Below are 19,333 nucleotides of genomic sequence, written 5' to 3'. Positions count from 1 at the left end.
CTTAATATGGCATATTCTCAGCTCTGAAATGTGTGGCATATTCTCAGCCCTGAAATACATGTAATGTAACTGGATCCTGTGAGTGACTGAAGGGGACTGTAAATAAAACCTTTGTTTTCCATATGGCAGCACAGACTGACTAGAACCATCCCTTTAGAACTCTTTTATTTGGTTGTTTTCTGGTAACACTGTTAGTATTCTGTCTGAAATGTGAGACTGACCTACATCAAATAGCAAATGTTATCGTCATACAACCATATAAAATAGGAGATAGGAGACTTTCTAGTGCCTAACTTTAAACTAATAAAAGCTACTGGTTTTATAAGTATTTTGCCAGATTTGTGTATCTTTCATTTGCAGTAGTGTTGAATATTTGGTTGTACTGTCACTGCAGTCACTATTCATCATAAGCAAAATTCATCTGGGGGGATTAGTGGGTTGATTTGTGTTTGGGTTCATGTGATTCTGTTTGCTTTATTGTTTTGGACTGTAGAACCAGACAACAGAGCTTGAGTGACATAATGAGTCTCTCTGTGTGGTAATGTGATATGGTGGGGTGTTTTTAAAAACTATTTTCTTTAACCTTCCTAGAAAGAATGAGTGCATTGTGTTTCTGCTATCTGATGCAGCTATTCCAGGAGAAAATAATTCTTAACAAATTCAATGCTTTAAGTGATGATGGAATATATTTTATTCAGCCCTTGCTGACTTCTGTTTGCTTCACTCCCGCAGACAAACGTGTTGATGACTGGCCCTTGATGCAGTCTCCATTTCCAACACTGACTATAAGCACTATTTATCTCCTCACTGTCTGGCTGGGCCCCAAATGGATGAAGACAAGAGAGCCCTTCCAGTTACGCTTCCTGTTGGTTGTTTACAACTTTGGAATGGTTCTGCTCAACTTCTTCATTTTCAAAGAGGTGTGTATGCCCTCTCGCAAGAGGGAATTCTTATTGAGGTTTGAGGATGTCAGAATGAAAATGGTGTTGCATACTGTTGATGTCTGTTGAGAGTGAATGTTTTGCACAGACTTCTAAAGATGAATTTGCCTTTGAGGTATTTCTATAAATAGGTAGTTTCTGTTTGAGAATAATTGCACTAAATGAGTCTATAGAGAAAATGTGTGTCTGAGGTATTCCAAGGTCTTAGATTTATGTTAGTGTAAATACTGGAAAAAATAAAATCTGTAGATTTAACACCTGTAACTGATACTTTTTAAAAATCTTAATAATACTAAAGGGTATCAGAATATATGTTGTTAGAAATTGAGCTGTTTGTTTACACTTTCAGTGTGTTAACAATATTTAGAAATTAAGATGTCCACTGTCTGTGTGAGAAAAAGTATGTCTGTAAGTCATCTTTAAGAATAAAAATTAAGAGAACCATATATTTAAATAAAAATAAAAAGATACAGACTTCTAATATTTGGTTTGCAATGTTCTGAGTGTGTCACTTGTAATAAATTTCAGTGTTCCTGCATTCTTTGTTTGTTGGATTTTTTGGAAATGAATAGGAATACTGCAGTGGATCAGCTGTGTAGCAGTAGCTAACTGGGATTACTTGACAGTTTGGTAATTATTATTCAAGGATAGCTGGACAGAACATGGCCGATGCTAAGTTTATGTTGCTGTGACTGCTCCTGTGGATCAGGAGCTGTCTTCCTGGAAGACCTCTGATCATAGATTTGCAAAATCTCGTTCCAGAAGTAAACAAGTGAACGGAGCAGTTAAAATTACAGCATTGCAGAACTGCCTGGTCTGTTCTGTACTTTTGCCAGAAAAATATGGTAAATCTGATGATAATCTGCATTTTGACCCTTTCCCAGAGCTCCTAGCACAAAATCCTTAATTGTAAAATGATTGCAGCCTCTCTTTAAGACATGGTTTAGTAAAATTTTTGCCATCACACCTTGGTCATCATTTTGTCTAAGTTGTTTACTTGGACTATTCAACTAAATAATAAAGCGTGTCAGGTACAGAAGAATTTAATGCTGACATGAAAGCATAGTTGAAGGAAGAGATTAAATCCAGTCATCTTGGCAGGCTAAAACGGAAACTCCTGAAATTATTTCTGGAGTGTTACTGCCATGCCTGTCTTTTACACATATTCTTTTAAACTTGTTTGCTTTATCCATAAGCTGCATTATACCAAATTTGCAGTCAAATGATTTTCAGACCTATGTTCCTTATAGGATATGTGTTTGTAGCATTTCCAAGTCACTGAATTAACACAAAAACGAGTGGGACTGCAAATACGTATTTTTTGTTGATATGTTCTAGTTTCCTGCTCTCTCAAATGGTAGGTTGTTATTCAATGGATTTTAAGGCAATAGATACAGCATTTCCAGCGTCTTTTCTTGATTGTAGAGACTGATAGGAGGAAGGTGTTCAAGTTTCAGTTATTCCCTGTAACAAGGCAATTTCTGCTTCTGAAGTTTACAATACCTCTGTGCCACTATTGTAATTCACACAAGTTTTAATGTAATTGTTATGAGTAAAATGATATTGTGAGTGATTGTAAAATTTCCAGACACTGCTAAGAACAGAATTTGAATGTGAAACACCTTTAAAAGTTATTGAAGTAACCATCCTGATGGCAAGATCTTTTGTTGATCTGTGGTAGCTTTTGTTAAATAGTAATTCATAAAGCACTGCGAGTCTAGTGCAAGACTCATGCTGAATTCAAATCCAGGTCCAAATCTGGAGCAAATTTGGCTTAGAACATGCACAAGTCACAGTGGAATAGACCGTATTTTGACACAAAATCATGAATTTCTTGTTCTACTTCAGGGCAATCTGGTGAAGTCAATTTACTGCCTTTTACCAAGGGAGCCTTGTTTGAGTTATCCAGTAGGTCACAGTAGAGATTGGTTGGTTTCTGTAACAGTGCAAACTAAACTTTCCCTACTCTTCTCTATTAGTACTGGATGTGCTTGTGCCTGTGTGGGAACACACTGGAGTTACAGTTAGCTACAGCAGCTTGTAAATGGACTTAGATGATGCAGAAGTAGTTCAGTTTCTTTTCTAGGATAATGTCTGTGGATAGTTCTTTTGTTTATCTCCTTTAACACACATGCAGCAAATAAGTCCAGAGGTTCACAAGGTTTTGTATGTTGGTTTTTTTCCTGTGTAACACTTGTTTTTGCATTTAACTGCACTCCTAGTGCTGTGTGCAAGATGAGACACCAAAGTATACTCAAGTTCAGTCTAATTAAGATGGAAATGAGGTTAGTGTAAGAGTAGTCAGTACCTATCCATGACAGGTTTTTGTGAGATCTTTTTCTATCACCCTAATTTGTCTGCCCCACTGCTGTCTCTCTTTGATCCTTAACAGAGTGAGATTACTTGGCTTTAAATATTCTTGGTTCATAACATTTATGAATGTCAAGATCAGAAGTATTACTTGAACTTTGTACAGCTCTAGACTGTACACTGAAGGTGCACTTCTTTTCAATGGGAACTTGCTCAAATGTCAATTTTATCTTCTCCTGTCCAGGTTTTTTCAAGCTGCTTGGTTTGGAGAGGCCCCACAGAAATGCTTCAATTGCTTTAGACCATTTTTGAGGGCACAAATTTGGGAACTTTTCTCAATCCTTTTTCCCTCACTGTGTTTAGTGGTTATTCAGCTTTGACTGTTTGAAGTTGGAGAGGGGGATGTTCTGGATTTTGATTGTTATACTGTGTTCAGAACTGGAGATCCAAATTATCTAATCCCTGTCTCTTGAATAGTGTTCTCTTGAATCCATACTGGAAATAGCATTTCTGTCAATTGTAGTGAAAGCAATTAAGTATTTTCTGTTTCTGAAGCTAGAGGCAGAAGAAAGAATATTTGTGTCCGAATAGCTTAAAGTCATACAGGAATTTGTTGTACAAGGCTCTAATTATCTGGGCAGGGGAAAATGAGTACTTTCTTTTTAATTTATAAGAAAAAAATAGTCTGTAACAATAGGTTGTTAGTACTAAATATTGGCTTTCTTCAATAGTATTCTCAGGACTAATAAGAATATTTTAAGTATTTTTGTTCATGCAAGTTTGATGTAGCAAGAAATTTGCTGATAATTGTTATAAATGTGTTTTATGTATTATATTTCCCCTCATGTGTGGCTTTAATATTTTCAGTTGTTCTTGTCATCAAGAGCTCGAGGGTACAGCTATGTCTGCCAGACTGTGGATTATTCAGATAATGTTTATGAAGTTAGGGTGAGTATTTCTCTTTTTGTATTTGTATATAAATGTGTATAATATATAGCACTAGCTGATGGTTTAAGCTTTTTCTGAAAACAGTGTTTCCACAGCTGCTGTCAGCCATGCCTGTATCCCGTTACATCCTCACTTCAGGTTCGACTACGTCGTACGTAGCAGGTTTAATCAAAGTGCATCAGCATGTTTGTGCTGCTTTCATCTGACTGCTACAAGTATGGGGAGTCTTAAAGATACCATCTTTGGCTTCACCCACACTTGTACAATGCAGGGTAAACTTTGTGTACATGCTTTGGTTCCTAGATTTGCTGAAGTTTGGGATACCAGGGCAACCTCAGTAATGGTGGTGTGTTCTAACTAGATCAAAGCAAGTGAGATTTGTCATCTTATCTTGTGGTTGCACTTCACCCATACTGGTGAGGCAACTCTTTGTCTCCTTTACCCATGTTTGGCTTTATGAGGTCGTGCTGGCATTTGGCAAATGTATTATCAGTACAATTCATTGTATAATCTTAGATTTCAAATATCTGGGTTGTGGAAAACATCCAAATTAAAAGCAAAGTACAGATCCTTGTTCATTTTCATAATGCTGTTAATTAGCTCATGCGTTAAACCTTATCTTCCAGCAGAGCTGACACTTAAGAATCTCTCAGCTGTTCTTGCAAGTTTCATGTGCAGATTAGGACATGTTCCTGAAAATGCAGTGAAAGTGTGTGTTATGTTTATAGTCATTTGTAAAATGTTTGCCTGTGAGGTGGCTGTTCATGGATAGTGTTAGTAAAAACTGGTGCATGTGGCAAAGGTGGTAGTGAGAATGGAAGGTTTGAGCCTGACACCGTGTTCACAATGGCAGATATTGCAGAACAGCTCTGTGTGTAGATTTTTATTGGCCTTACTGTAGCTGCCAATCTTTCGCCTTTGCCAATACCGAGTTCTCACTGTGTCAGTCACTAGAATGATTCTGCTAAAAATTTTGTTGAGAAGCAAGAGCTAGCAAAGTATAACAAGTGCTTGACAAGTTTGGGGTTTTTAATAGATAAGCAAATTAGAATGCCCTTGTACCTAGCTGAGTGACATTGAGGACTGGTGTGGTATATATTGAAATAATTTTTATATTAGCTAAATACAAGCAGAACTCTGTTTCACAGCCTCACACTTAGGTGCACTTGTTTGTGGGAAGCAGTGGAGAGGTCAGACCTGCTCAAAAGAATTATCATTCATTTTGTTTTTATGACAAGCACAGCATTATTATACAATGAAATAAAGGAAAAATTACCTGAATAATGTGTTTATACTATATAATATAGTGTACCAGAAAGGAAGGGTTGCTCTAGCAATATATACTCTTTTGACATCCAGACTTTTTATTATTTTTTTAAATTAAAAAAATATATATTTCCCAGATTTAAAAGTAAATCCCAGATTTGTGGATTTGCATAAAATTTATCCCTGAAGTTCTAAGTTGTAGAATGTTCAGTTTGCAGCTGAGGGAGTTGAGGAAAATGGAGTCCTCTCAAGTTGTTGCAGCAACTGTGTAGTATGTTATCAGTCAAGATTCTTATCATGATCGTTTTTCTGGTAGTTTTTCTGAATGAATTCTCAATTTAGGTAAATAAACTGCAAGTAGAAAATTATGTTTTCCACAAGTGTGCTTTCTCTAACTGAGGATTCTGGAATACATTTGTCTAGCTGAGGATTCTGGAATACATTTCTGTCCTGCTTTACAGTATATCATGCTGTGGATTTAGAAAGTATGCTGGTTTTTGACACTGTCAGACCAAAAAAACCCCAATCCAAACCTCCTCAAGATTTCTTTCACCACAGTTTTTTATAATATAAGCCTGCAAAATCAATTTTAAAATGTTTTTGCAGTTCTGAGTACAGAATTGATAAGCATTTTAGCACATCTCTCACACCCTTTTCATAGATCTGGATACTAAATATCTAGCATTTATTAGCACTAGGTTTGCTCTGCAGAGAAATGCTGACTGTAACAGTAGAATCAATTACAAATGCAATGACCATATTTGCCAGGGAATGAGCAAATAAATCCTGTGTTGCTCAGATAAAGAATACTGGGACTAACTCACCTGGAAACAGCACTGAGCCCAGAAGGCATTATGGAACATGCTCTGAAAAGCAGAGCTTCATATATGACTTTAATTTGGGGCTTTGAAGTTTGGAACAAATATTGAGAAACTAATCATATATAGTGGTCTAAATGGCAACAGAGGAGCCTTGGTAGGGCCTCTGTTTCTGGCTTTTTGGGAATGTCCCACTGTGCTATTGCCATCACATTGAGTAGCCTCTTTTGTGTAAAGCTCTTGATCAAAGAAAGGGGTCAAGAAACCATCCTTTGTCCTTCAAGAGAGTACAGAGAATTCCCAGAAAACAGTTCCCCAATAATTTAAAAAAAAAAAAAAAATTGGCTATCCTGGGTACCAGAGAATGTCTTTCTCTGCTTCTCCAAGTCACATCATGGATCAAGACAGTAAGCCAGTGTTTTTAAGGGAGCAGTGTTAGCACTGTGGTGCTAAATGTGCTGGCACTTCCCCTGTACAGTCTAGCAACACAGCAAGCAGCAGCTCAGAGACCCCTTAAGTTCAGACCCAGCCTCTTTGGTTTTGACAGTTTTTAGGGGATATATTTCCATGTATTTGTCCGTATATTTTCTTCAACTTTATCCATCTTCTGGCTTCCACTGATGGTTAATTGTGTAGGTAGTTTACACAAAATATGAAGAAGCTGGTCCTCCTGCTTACTGTTTTGAACCTACCTACACATGTTAATCTCATTCAGGCTCCCCTGGCTGCTCTGCAAGAAACAGTGGACAACTGGAGCAAGCAGGGATGAAAATTAAATTCCACAGTTGCAGAAACATTTGCTGAAATAAACTCCTCTGTGAAGGACTTACCTGATGGATGTAGTAGGTAGCCACCTTACTGACTGCTGTCAGGAAGTTGAGTGGTTTTGTTATGAAAAGAAACAAAATGCTCGTAACAGACATGAAAGAAAAGGGGGAACAAACCTCTAAGAAAATATTTAGAGGGATCTACAGATGTATCTTATAAAAACTTTTTTTGTTTTTGCTTAAGAGTCAAAATAATTAATGCAAAGTGGTGAGATGTTAAATCCATGCTTTGTAGTGCTCCTTTGGGAGCTTCAGTATTTGAAGTGAATGATTTTGTAACTCTAACTTAATGTATGCTGGTGTCCATGAGTAGTCATTTCCCCCCTCTGCTTACATTTGTGTGTCCTTGTTTCCCAGGCCACAGTTCATCTATTTTATTAGCATTTCTGAAGAGCTAAGAATTGGGAATATGGGGCTGTGTGAATTAGTTCTTATTTTAAGTGTGCTGATGTAATCATGGAGCCAAGCAATGGTTGTTCTCTGTATTGTAACTGTAATCAACATTATTTGTATTTATGTCTAGAGCTTGAGTGGTTTCCTTTTATGAAAAAGACATAATATACTTTAAACTTCTGTGAACTTAACTTCACAAGTTCTGTAAACAAAATTCTATAACTGAAAGGTGGAAAAGAGTTCACTAGAAAAGTTATTTTAATTTTTCACCTTTCAAGGAGTACCTGTCCCTTCATACCCCTTAATAGATAAATGTCTCTAACATGAAATGTGGAATAATTGTGCAGAAACAGAGTCCTGTAATAAAACAGCCCTCCAGTCAAAAACTCTGCAGCAGGCAGAGGACATGGGATTGGACCTCTTGTTGACCCCCTTAATCCTAGGCTGTAATGTAATCTTTCTGTACCATCTGGTGTTTTAACAGACTTAGATTGGTACATATAAAAATTATCAGAAAATATATAGTTGTGACTAGTATTGTTCATTATAAGAATGTGCCTTTTTAATGCATATTTCCATTTATTTTCAACTAAATCCTTCTTGTATGCAGTGTTCAAAGGCTACAGGTTAGGTCATGATTTCTGATGCTTTGCAAAAGAAGTTTAATAGTAGCCACCTGCTTCTGACTGAGCTTACAAAGCAGTGTATCAGTCTATTTCTGTCCTTTTTTCATTGAATTTATGCATGGCCTCAGGCAAATGACTTAATATCTGTTTCATTTTTTTCTATAAGCTAATGATGAATACATCTGCAGAAGTCACTGGAAGTACTGAAATAGGTTTTGTGTACTGATGATCTATCAGGTTTGAGAGTAAATGGTAGAAAATTTGTTGGTAGTAAGTGAGCAAAGAAGCTGACAGGCAGAAAAATCTACAGGAACACAAAATCAGCAGGTATAATCCTTCAAAGAATTCTGTTGTTTTTCTTAAGTGATGGGTACCATTTTGATCAAAAGTTCAGATTATTTTTACCCATGGACTGTAAATTGCTTTCTCTGCTAGGTGGCATTCAAAAGAAGAACAATGATATGTGTTACATGACTTGTCCAAGAACATACACTGAACTTGTGGCACTTTGGGTATAAAACAGAAGTATTTTTGTAGAATTTTTATATTTTGCTCTGCATCACAGTAAATTTGTTTATTGGCTATTTGACTTATTGTTCCTCTATTTCACTAATAAAAGTGTCCATTTGCTTTATTAAGATTTTATGGCAGTTTGCTTGTAACTGACCTACTGGTTCTCTAAAAGTCTCCTTGAAGGGAGGAGGACCTCCAAAGAGCTGAAGTATTGCAGTGCTGGATTGTCATTTTATGGCTATACAGTCCAAAGTGTTTATTGTTAACTTATGAAATGAAAAGATGCTTATCTTAATTTATTTAAGAGATGCAACTTTAGCAAAGAGCTGTAAAAGATGCTGGACTGTTATGCTAACCCATTGGGTGTGAGACAAACTGTGATGTGGGTGTTATTAAATACCTGACTACCTGTCCCAGAGGCAGTACTGGATATTGAGCAATATATATATATATATATATATGTATATATGTGTGTGTATATATATATATATATATATATATATATGTATATATGTGTATATATATATGTATATGATTCTTGCAGCTTGCCTATGTGTCTGGGAACTCCAAGATCTGTGGGAGTCACTTTTCTGTCGTTAAGTCTCACTCCAGCTCTTTGTATAAAAGTGTAAAAAATCTGCCTCCTCTTCCCAAAACCTGAAGGAGGCTAAATCACATCCGGAGAATGAGAAGGGTGTTCATTAATGGATACACAGAAGGCTGCAGTTTGGCTTTAGTAAGATGTGCAGTCCCTCTGGGAATCTGCAGAGCCTGCAATGCAGATATGCAGCACTCTTCTCCCATGCTGCATTTTTGCTTCTGCTGTAATTTCTCCTAAACTGTTCACCAGACCAGTTATGGCTATGACAAACTCAGTCTGTGGAGAAGTGTTGTCCTTTCCCACTGGTTTAGAGAGGTGGAGGAAAACACCATGCAGGGTTATAGCATTGCTCTCTACAGCTCTTTATGGTTCCTCTTTATTTCACCTAAAAGTATGTGTGTAGTTGGGAAGGGAAGCTACTCTGTGTTAACTCTTTTTTTCTTCTGTCTTCCCTGGGGACTGAGGGCGTGGTGGGGTTATTTCACACCATATTAAGTTAAGAAAGTCTGGTTTACCATCAACTGAGTCCTGAAAGACAAGGGCAACTTCTTACAAATAGGTGTGTTGTGACATTACCTGCTCTCCTGGCTGGTGGTACCAATTCCAAGTGTTTTTTTTTTTTTTTTTTTTTACTCTCTGTGTGAGTCACCAGCTGGTCCCACCCTTGCATAACAAGCTAGATGACTTGCAATGCCAAAACTAGACTTGTTGCTATGTTTTGGGATCTGGGAGGGAGTCCCTACCACCACCATACTCCCATATCATAGCATTAGCATATTGCTACACAGAGCTTCTGGGCTTTACTTGCTTTGACAATATCCTAATTTCAGCAGGAAGCCCTGATTATGTTGCGTCCTGGGCAAGATGCACTGTGATGGGTGGATTAGAAAAATAATTTTGGGTGTGTAGCACTTGCCTGTTGGGTAGATGGATTATATCTGTTCAGTTTTATGGCTCCAGTGGTCCCTTTTGTTCTACTCCCTGAACAGCAGAGAGCCACTGAGGGAATGCTGCTTTACAGAGAGAGTTACTGAGCAGGCCAGAAGAAGCTGAGGGAATATTGCTATGAGGAATGTGAAATCTGTATACTGTATGTAACTTTTTTTGATATCTTTCCACCCATATGTCTGTGGTACTGAAGGTTTCACCTTTGCAACTTCATTTTATCATAATGTTTCTGCCTCATCGTTCTGACCACATCAAAGTGTTGCCTCATTAGAAGGGGAAGCCCTGTGGGAGACTCCTGCAAAGCTTAAGAGAGAATGAAGACAAGAACTTCCTGTGTTTAACTGGAAACTGTTCAGATATGGCAAAGCTTTTAACTATATCAGCTCTTTTTTACAGATGTGATTTGTGAGCAGTAGGCTCAGAATAATCTTCTTCTATAATCTTCTACCATGTCTAGAATAGATGAAAGGAGTATTTTTTTGCTCTTCTCATACTGTCAAATGTTTGACTCCACCTCAACATTTAACCAGGATTTAGGGAAGGAAGAGGTATCCTTCTTTCTCTTACAGCAGATAGATGGTGAGAACTTTATTCCATTTGGTTTGGAATCACTAAAACTTACATATTCTCTGTTTTTCATTGCAGATAGCTGCTGCTTTATGGTGGTACTATGTCTCTAAAGGAATTGAATATTTGGATACAGTATTCTTCATCCTGAGGAAGAAATTTAACCAAATCAGTTTCCTTCATGTCTATCACCATTTCACCATGTTCACCTTGTGGTGGATTGGTATTAAGTGGGTTGCAGGTGGACAAGGTGAGTTCCCTTCCTCTCATATGCTTTTCACTGGGCAGAAGAGAGAATTATTATTGTTTGAGAAGAATAAAAGAAAGTTTTATAGACTTGACTTTATAATATACAAAAGTGTTTATTAATGCATAGTGTCTCCCTCTGTGGGAAACATGGGGGAGGAAAAGATAGCAAGGCAATAATCTAATGAATTGCAAAACTTCTTTTCTTTTTCTCATGGGCATCAATTGCAAGCCTGAAGTTCTGCCTTTGAAAGTATCTGTATCTGTGTGAAACAGAAAGATGGATGCCTCTTGCTCAACCTTTAATTTTTGCAGAGAGCAGCGAAATCTAATTGTGGGCCACAGTCTGTGTGCAAATTTAATGAAGTCAATGGAGATGTTATTTTGGCATTGTATATGAGTTTGAGGTTTGCTTTTATTTTTATAAAGAGGCATGTATAAAATTCTGAAACCTTCGCTCGGAGGTGAGCCAATAAATCTGTCAATTTACTTTTAAAACCTATTCATAATGACACAAGTGTAAATTATCATTATCAGTCTTTTTATTTCCCTTGCTTCCTTTCTAAAGCCTCCATCAAATAATTGTATGATTGTTTATTGCACTTGCCACACCCTTCTTTGCCTACATTGTACTCTTGTTCCTGTTGTTTAGCCTTGTCTCTCTCAAATTGAAAGCTCTGTAGAGCTGAGGGTACAGGGAAAATGCCCTGCTTTGCTTGATGTGCACTTTGTAGGCTTGCAACACTGAAAATACCATACAGTAAACACAAAATACCATATTATGAGCACCAATTTTTGGTTTTTTGAACTACACTTAATGCATTATGCTCCCATTTACCATAGATATTTTGTACTGAGTTGCCACTTACATTGCAAAGAAGAAATATGTAAATTTACTGCCTGTGACTACCTTTTAATTTCTCTCACGTAATATGTGGGAAGCAGGTACTCAACCTGATGTTGAGATGTTTCATGATCTTTATTTGCAGCTGCATCTATAAAATAAGATTACTGGAGACTGGATGGTTACTTGTAGTCTTGCTTAGAAATTCCCTGGGTATCTCAAATGGCCCACTCCCTTGTTGCCTTTTCAGAATTTTCATGCTAAATATCAGCAGTTTTTAATACAACAGTTGCCACTATTTCCAAATTTCTTTCAAGTTTTGGTTTTCTAGCACTGCCTCTTAGTTCCTAGAGCCTGCAAAAGGAAAAGCAGCTGTTGCTTTTCTGCATTTATGTGCAGCACCACTGCATAAATGTGGATAGATCTGTGTTCTTCTGTTTTCTAGTTGATAGCACACTGCTTACATAGACAAGTCTATTATAAACTGGACCCTATTATAACAATAATATTGTGGGTCCAGACCACACAGGCACCTGAGCTGTTTGATGTCAGCAGATGCTGTCTGTATCACCCTAATCTTATACATTAGAGCATTTTTGGGCCTCTGTCAGTGTAAGAGTACCTTAACAAGATATAATGTGTTTCTGTTATATGGCTGCTAATCTTGACAAAGATAAGAGATCCTAATGCAAATGAAACTGTCAACATAGATCTAACAATGGATCATTCTGGAAAATGTTGTACTATACACTAACATATTTAAGGCTGCTGGATATTTTAAATCACAAATAAAGAAACTAAAAATGTTTACTTTAGACAAACTCACCTGGCAGTGCCTTGAAGTTCTTATAAACAAGTTTTGATTTGTATTGGCTTTTTTTGGCCTATTTAATCAGACTTCCATGTGAGTTTCTTGACTTCTTGCTGAAAAGTGAACCTTTTGCCTTTAAATACAATTTAAAAGATTTAAGTTCAGAACCTGATACTTTGTACTTTACAATGTCAAATAAAGATTTTAATAATCCTTTAGAAAAATAGTTGCAGTTACATTACAACAACTAATGTGGAATAGATGTCATTTATGTCTGTTCAACAAAAATATTATAAAAAGCTTTGGCGTAAGTAGTTACATGGAAGATGTGACATACTACTTGCATCAACATCTGTTTGTGTCAGCACATGTTGACAGCCAGGTCTGTATTATACTATTCAGTATTTTGGAGATGGAATCCTGACATTTGTCAGGATTTGTCAGTCCTGTGCTTTGTAATTTTTACTATTAAAAATAATGATACAAATAATACTAGAAACAAATCCTCTTTTTCCAAAATTACATGATGGTCTTTCCTTTTGTTCCTGGACAGCTTTTTTCGGAGCTCAAATGAATGCATTTATTCATGTCATTATGTACATGTATTATGGATTAGCAGCTTGTGGCCCTAAATTTCAGAAATACCTGTGGTGGAAACGATATTTGACCATATTGCAGTTGGTAAGTAGAATTCCTCCTTTTGGGATAAAAGGTGTTGCCTCTGTGTGGATTTGCATTGGCAAAGCTTTGGATCAGATGCTTCTCCTTCCAAAAGTTCTTCTCTGCCTGACACTCCTCAATTAGAACACTTCCTGGAGATGGAAGCACTTATTCAACTTTGAAAAAAAAATGCAGCATAGATAAAAGTTGTGTGAGTTGAAGTCTAATGCTTCCTTGCTGGTTGTTTCAATTGAATTACAAAACATGTTCAAAACGTAGAAAAAGCCCAGGTCGCTTATTATCTTCTCATTTTCCTGTTTCTGAAAACTGATGCCAGATATCACAGTAAATTTGATGATCCTGGTCAAGCATAGATGTACCTTCATGAAGCCAAATACAGCTCCCTATCACCTCCCAATTCAGCAGTTTTCATTATCTAATGAATTGATATAAACTTATGCACTCAGACATACAGAATATATACAGATGTTTGTGATTGTATATTTTCTGTCTTTCAGGTGCAGTTCCATGTGACTATTGGCCACACAGCCTTGTCTATTTATATTGATTGTCCTTTCCCTAAATGGATGCACTGGGGTGTCATTTTCTATGCTGTCACCTTCATTTTCCTGTTTGGTAACTTCTACTATCGGACTTATAAGCTGCCCAAGGAACCTGTAAAGAATGGCAAAATAGCAAATGGTGCTGTTGCAAATGGAGTAAGCAAACCAGAAAGTAATGCGGTGGTGGAAAATGGAAAAAAGCAGAAAAAGGGAAAAGCAAAAGGAGAGTAACTTGATCCAGGCCTTAACCATTGTTGGCAGTGAGGAACCTCCAGTTTGGTTTATAAAAGGAAGAAAAAAAACACTATCTGTACCAATTAACCTTAGGTTACTGAAGAGCTAGAACACAGATATTTTCATTATTTATGAAGATTGTTTTAAGAACAACACTAAAGTTGAATTTATATTGTAATTATGTAATTATCATGCATATGGTCTCTGTGTAAACTTGTAGACTGCTGGTGTTGGTGAATGTAAGGAAGAATTGCAGTTGATTCCATGTTTAGCAGTCCAAAAGTTAATGCTACCATTGATACAGGGAGTTATGTTGGCACCCACATTTCTCGGGGGGGTGGGGGGGGGGGAAGGGAAGGAAGTAGCATTTGAATACTTGTGCTTTCTTTCCAGAAAATTATTAAATTTCAAATTATGATGTATTATCTGATCAGAATGCGCAACTTTTCTTGTCCTCCTTGGAGAGTACCTTCAGACAAAATATGTCAGAACAGTGTTTGACTTTTCAGACATTACTTGATTTAATTGAGTATCTGTTACAGTTTGGTTTTTGTTTTATTATTTTTTCTTGTGTGGAAATATACCTACCTCTTCATCTGCTGAAAAGAATATTGAGCATTAAATAACTGGTTTCTGAAATATGGAGTCCTCTAATCTAAATATCCTTTAATACTAATTCAGGAGAACATGTGTTTCTCTGTGGGAGTAAAAGTGATTTTTGGTGGTATCCTTTGGTCAAGTAATTATTTTAATGTAAACTGAAATTTTGGAGTGGTACTCTTAGTAGAGCCAAGTCAAGAATACATTTTAAGAATGTATAAATATGAACAAATATATTGGTTGAAGCAAGCAGTAAAAATAGGCCAGCTGCTTGTTGTCCATGACGTTCATTAGATCTGTGGCGCTGACTGATGCTCAAAATGGTAAGATAATGCTATGGTGGAGAAAAAGCAGCATGTAATTCCATTTAGAAATGTTGTGTGCATGGGTAGTCATGCTAACTACAAGACCAACCATCACTTTATTGGGAGAGAAAATTCAGTTTAGAAGTACTAAATACAGTGAACATAAAATGTTGAAAATGTTGCTATTGTTTGATACCTGTCAAAACTCTATTTGTTAGACACTTGCCGACAAAGTATTGCTGATAGACAGGCCACCATTATAACTTAAAACTGCTAAAATAAGTAGAAACTTTTAGATGGATTTTCATTTACATGTTACATAAAGGGCTTTTTACCATTTCTTTTGTGAAGAAAATAGGGAAAGATTTATACTCCTTCTGAATAATGTGATTCTAAGAGGTACATTTTGAGCTGTTTAGCATGCAATGAGTAGAAGATGGGTGGAATTAGAAACTGTATCCTGAATTACTGTGTTCCTTGGCCATCACTGCAAGAACTAGATTGTTAGTGTCCAAATACATTCTCCCCCTCCCCCAGCTCTGGTCAAAAATATATCCAGAGGTAGCAACAAACATACATCTGGCAAGTGGCACCATTAGTGCAGAAAGAGTACACAGAACTGTTGAGTGTGAAGTAAGTGACACGTTTAATAGATTTTTTCATCTCTGTCATCCATTGACTGTTTATAATATGCACGCAGGTCACATATTCTGTGTCTCAGGTTTGTTTTGTCTCTATCTAAAAAATGATCATCTAAATCCAGAAAACAGGTCCTAGGAAAAAGAGTTTTGGAAATAGTCTGTTGTATTAAAAAATAATTAATTCCTAATGCTGGGGTTGGTTCAGCTGGAAGGTGGTTCACCCCTAATCACCATCACTGTGGATTTTTTGGGCAGAATATAGAATTGTGAAAAACTGTCTCTGCTGAACTCAAATGCATGTGACCATTAAGTTTCTTATCTGCTGTGTCTTCTTATTCTTCCAGCCTTTGTAATGATGCTTTTTTGCAATTGCATAACTGCATATTTTTGTAGTGTGGCATGGGGAAGAGGGATGGTGATCTACCCTTCCTTCTTGGACAAATGCCACTACCCTTAACCAAGCCAAAATGCTGGCTGAGTCAGTAACTTTGGAATGGCTAAAGGAGTAAATAACTACAAAGCAGATTTACAGCACACCTGCTACTCCAAGGTAGTGACTGGTGTGAATACAGCTGCCCTACTGCAATTTCAAGGTCATTTACCCCACTATGATTAAAGGGTAGCTTCTTTCTATTTGCCATGGGATGTGGGCAGCTGTTAAATCTGTATAATTCCTTGACTTGTGTTAAATTGCTTGTTTGCTGTCATTCATTCAATAAGCCAGATGAGCTAAACTGATACTCTTAATGTGATCTAGCTCTGAAACAGCACACCAGAGACTATTCCAGTACAGGTTCAATTGTGTCTTTGCTACACTTTCTGAGTTAAGAATTATGTCTTGCATGATGGTAAATATTTAAATAACCAAAAGGCAAAAATTTTTCCACCTCATCATGCATGGAAGTGAATTAAAGTTGATTGCAACTTGAACCTTATTGACAGAACTTGAGTGGAAGCCTACTGTCAAATTCTGGGGAAATCATTAAATTCTTAAAAAAAAGTGAAAAAAATCTCATTGTGAGAATGCATGTGTACATACACATCATGTTGTCTGGCCCTGTGTATAAAACCAGTTTGAGAGATTGCCATTTCATGGACAAAAAAGCCCCAGTTATTACTGGAACACTGCTGTTTTGAGTACGTTTTTGCAGTATGACTTTCCTAGGTCTATTTATGATATATTTGATTGTTCTTGTAATTCAAGTCCCATTACAATCTTGACTATAATGGCCTTATTAAATGTGCATTTTTGTAGGCATGGTCCCGAGTGCAATATTTTTGTTTCTGACTATGCAGCCAGACTCACAGAATACAAGGCTGAACTTGTACAGCTTTTTGTTTTTCAAAATATGAGGCAATAATGCACATGTGAAATACTGACAGATTCATTAGAGTCATCTTTGAGTCTAAGGAACCTTAAAATTTTGCAATGAAAGTATGTATAAATACGTGTATTTTCTATAAACCATACTGAAATTCAAATTAAACAATCTTTTGCAGTAAAGTTATTCTTTACAGGGTTATTGGAATTTTGTTCTTCTAAATCCTTTCAATTTATTGAAAAATTAAATTCAAGCCGTGTGAAACTTTTCCTTTTTTGCCAACAAATGATATTTTTTTTGCTGAGAGTTCTGAAGCTCTTGAACGAGAATCTCTAAATATTTGATGCCATATAAGTAATACCATTTCATTTAGCCTCATCTCTAGCAGTGACAGTTGTTGGATTATTTTAGCACTTTTTCAGTATAAAATGAAATACAAATTATCTATACATGTGTGTATATATGTGTACACATACATAGTGTATGTGTGTGTGTATATGTATGAGTTCTTAGCAGATTCTTTCAATATGTGAAGTAAATTATATTTCTTGAATGTGAATTTGGCAGGAGCTAATAGAATAATTCCTGCAGCTCCAGCAGTAAAATGAAGCAGTTTTCGTTCCATAGATCCAATATCAGTCTTGCAAACATAAATAGTATTTCTCAGTCATTTTAGGCATAGAATGGCAGACAAGAGAGACCCATTTCTATCAGTGTAATAAATATTTTGAGGCATCGGTTGTAGATTCTGAGGGGAGGGATCTCCACTCAGGGTAGCTGGGGGATTATGCTGTACTGTAGTAGGGATCATTTTAGTATGAGTAACTTGCTCCAGGTAAGTCTTTGAAATCATTGCAATCATATTCTCTGTTTAACAGAAAGCTTCTAAAAATAACTTATAGAGTCATAAAACCATTTAGGTTGGAGAAGACCGTTAAGATGACTGAGTCCAACCATTAAACAAACGTTTCTCTGTAAGTTCTAAAGTGTGGCCTATTTGATTACAGGACCATCAATTATTTCCAGCTCCAGATCGGGAGAAATAGGTGATGGCAAAGTGAAAATGCTGCACATTTTTTTCAGGTTAACCTAAGGGCATATTTCTTCAGAGTAAACGCTTGAACTGCATGTGCTGGGAAGGGAGGTAAGAAAGGACAAATAAGTTTTGTGATGCAAGGTCTAAGTCCTAAAATAGCTTACAAGCACTAGCTATCTCTTTAAAACTTGAATAAAACTGTTCATGGTGCATAAAGTTAAACCTTGCATGAAGCTAGTGTGGGCTGAGAGTTATATATTTAAAATGAGATCTATTACAGTTAAAATTGAAGAGAATGGAGCTAATTAACTATCTGGATAGTGTATTTATCTTAGTTAGAAACACAGACTTATCGAATTTGATACCTAAAGCAAGACACCCATATTACATCTCATTGCACTGCAGTCTGATGTGCTGGCCCCTTTGCTAAGGTAAGCATAGGGAGCTCCATGGAAATGAGTGGATTGGTTCCCATTTACCTCAGCAGATTATGTTGAGAACTAAAGAGCAGAGGAAATACTTGCTTTCTGCCAATATCCCAGGAGCATTGAGGGAAATGTATGGTTCAGGGTGCTGCTTTTGCATAAGGTGTTCATGCTTTTGTAAACATTAAAAATAAACATTACTTTTTTCATGCTGTTTGAGTTTGGTTTTATACATTCCGTAGTATGTTCTTCTGTGTCCCATCTTGCCTCGGGATGCCTGCTAATTGTAGTGTTGTGCAGATTGTGTGATGTAATCTGTTTTGTTGCCCAGGAGTTTGAGAAAAGCATTTTTGTGACACATCCTCCCATGTTAAGGTTGCAGGGACTTCCTAATTTTGAATATTGTTCCCCAATAATAGAAATCGCTCTCAGGGAACTGACTGAAAATAGGTTGCCCGCTTAAAACAAACAAAGGAACAAAAAAATCCCCTAAGTTTCCTTATTTTCTTGGAAGCTTTAACAATTAAGAATACAATTAACTATGAAGTTTAGTTTTTCTGGACACTGTGTGGTATTAATGAAGTCTCTCATCCCAGAGAATCTGGAGCACTTTTGGCACTAGGTGCAATTCGTGGTTACATGTGTTGGGTACAGTAAGTTCCTTCATTGTCTGCCAAGTATGATCTCTGTAATCAACCTTATAATACCAAGTTGCACCCATGTTGCACTCCTAGAACCTCAGTGCAAATAGTTACTCCGGATGTCAAGTAGTAGAGAATCAAGTCTGCCATCATAGCAAAATATGGTGTGGTCAATTATGTCTTGCACAATTCTGAGCTATTGCTTCAACCCACTGCTTACATCCTCCCTGGAATCAGAAAATACACT

General features: G+C 36.8%; 1 protein-coding gene across 1 annotated transcript in view; it reads left to right on the top strand.

Moving 5' to 3' along the window:
* The window catches only part of ELOVL4 (ELOVL fatty acid elongase 4), a 32,021-nt gene extending 17,908 nt beyond the window's left edge, over nt 1–14,113 (top strand). Inside the window, exons 2-6 of the mRNA XM_062488605.1 lie at nt 733–920; nt 4,119–4,199; nt 10,837–11,008; nt 13,213–13,340; nt 13,838–14,113. Coding sequence (XP_062344589.1) covers nt 733–920; nt 4,119–4,199; nt 10,837–11,008; nt 13,213–13,340; nt 13,838–14,113 — 845 coding nt within the window. The remainder of the gene's footprint in view (nt 1–732; nt 921–4,118; nt 4,200–10,836; nt 11,009–13,212; nt 13,341–13,837) is intronic.
* Nucleotides 14,114–19,333: the final 5,220 nt, after the last annotated feature.

The sequence above is a fragment of the Cinclus cinclus genome, chromosome 3 (assembly GCF_963662255.1).
Source record: "Cinclus cinclus chromosome 3, bCinCin1.1, whole genome shotgun sequence".
Lineage (NCBI taxonomy): Eukaryota > Metazoa > Chordata > Aves > Passeriformes > Cinclidae > Cinclus > Cinclus cinclus.
This window is presented reverse-complemented; position numbering and strand designations above follow the sequence as displayed.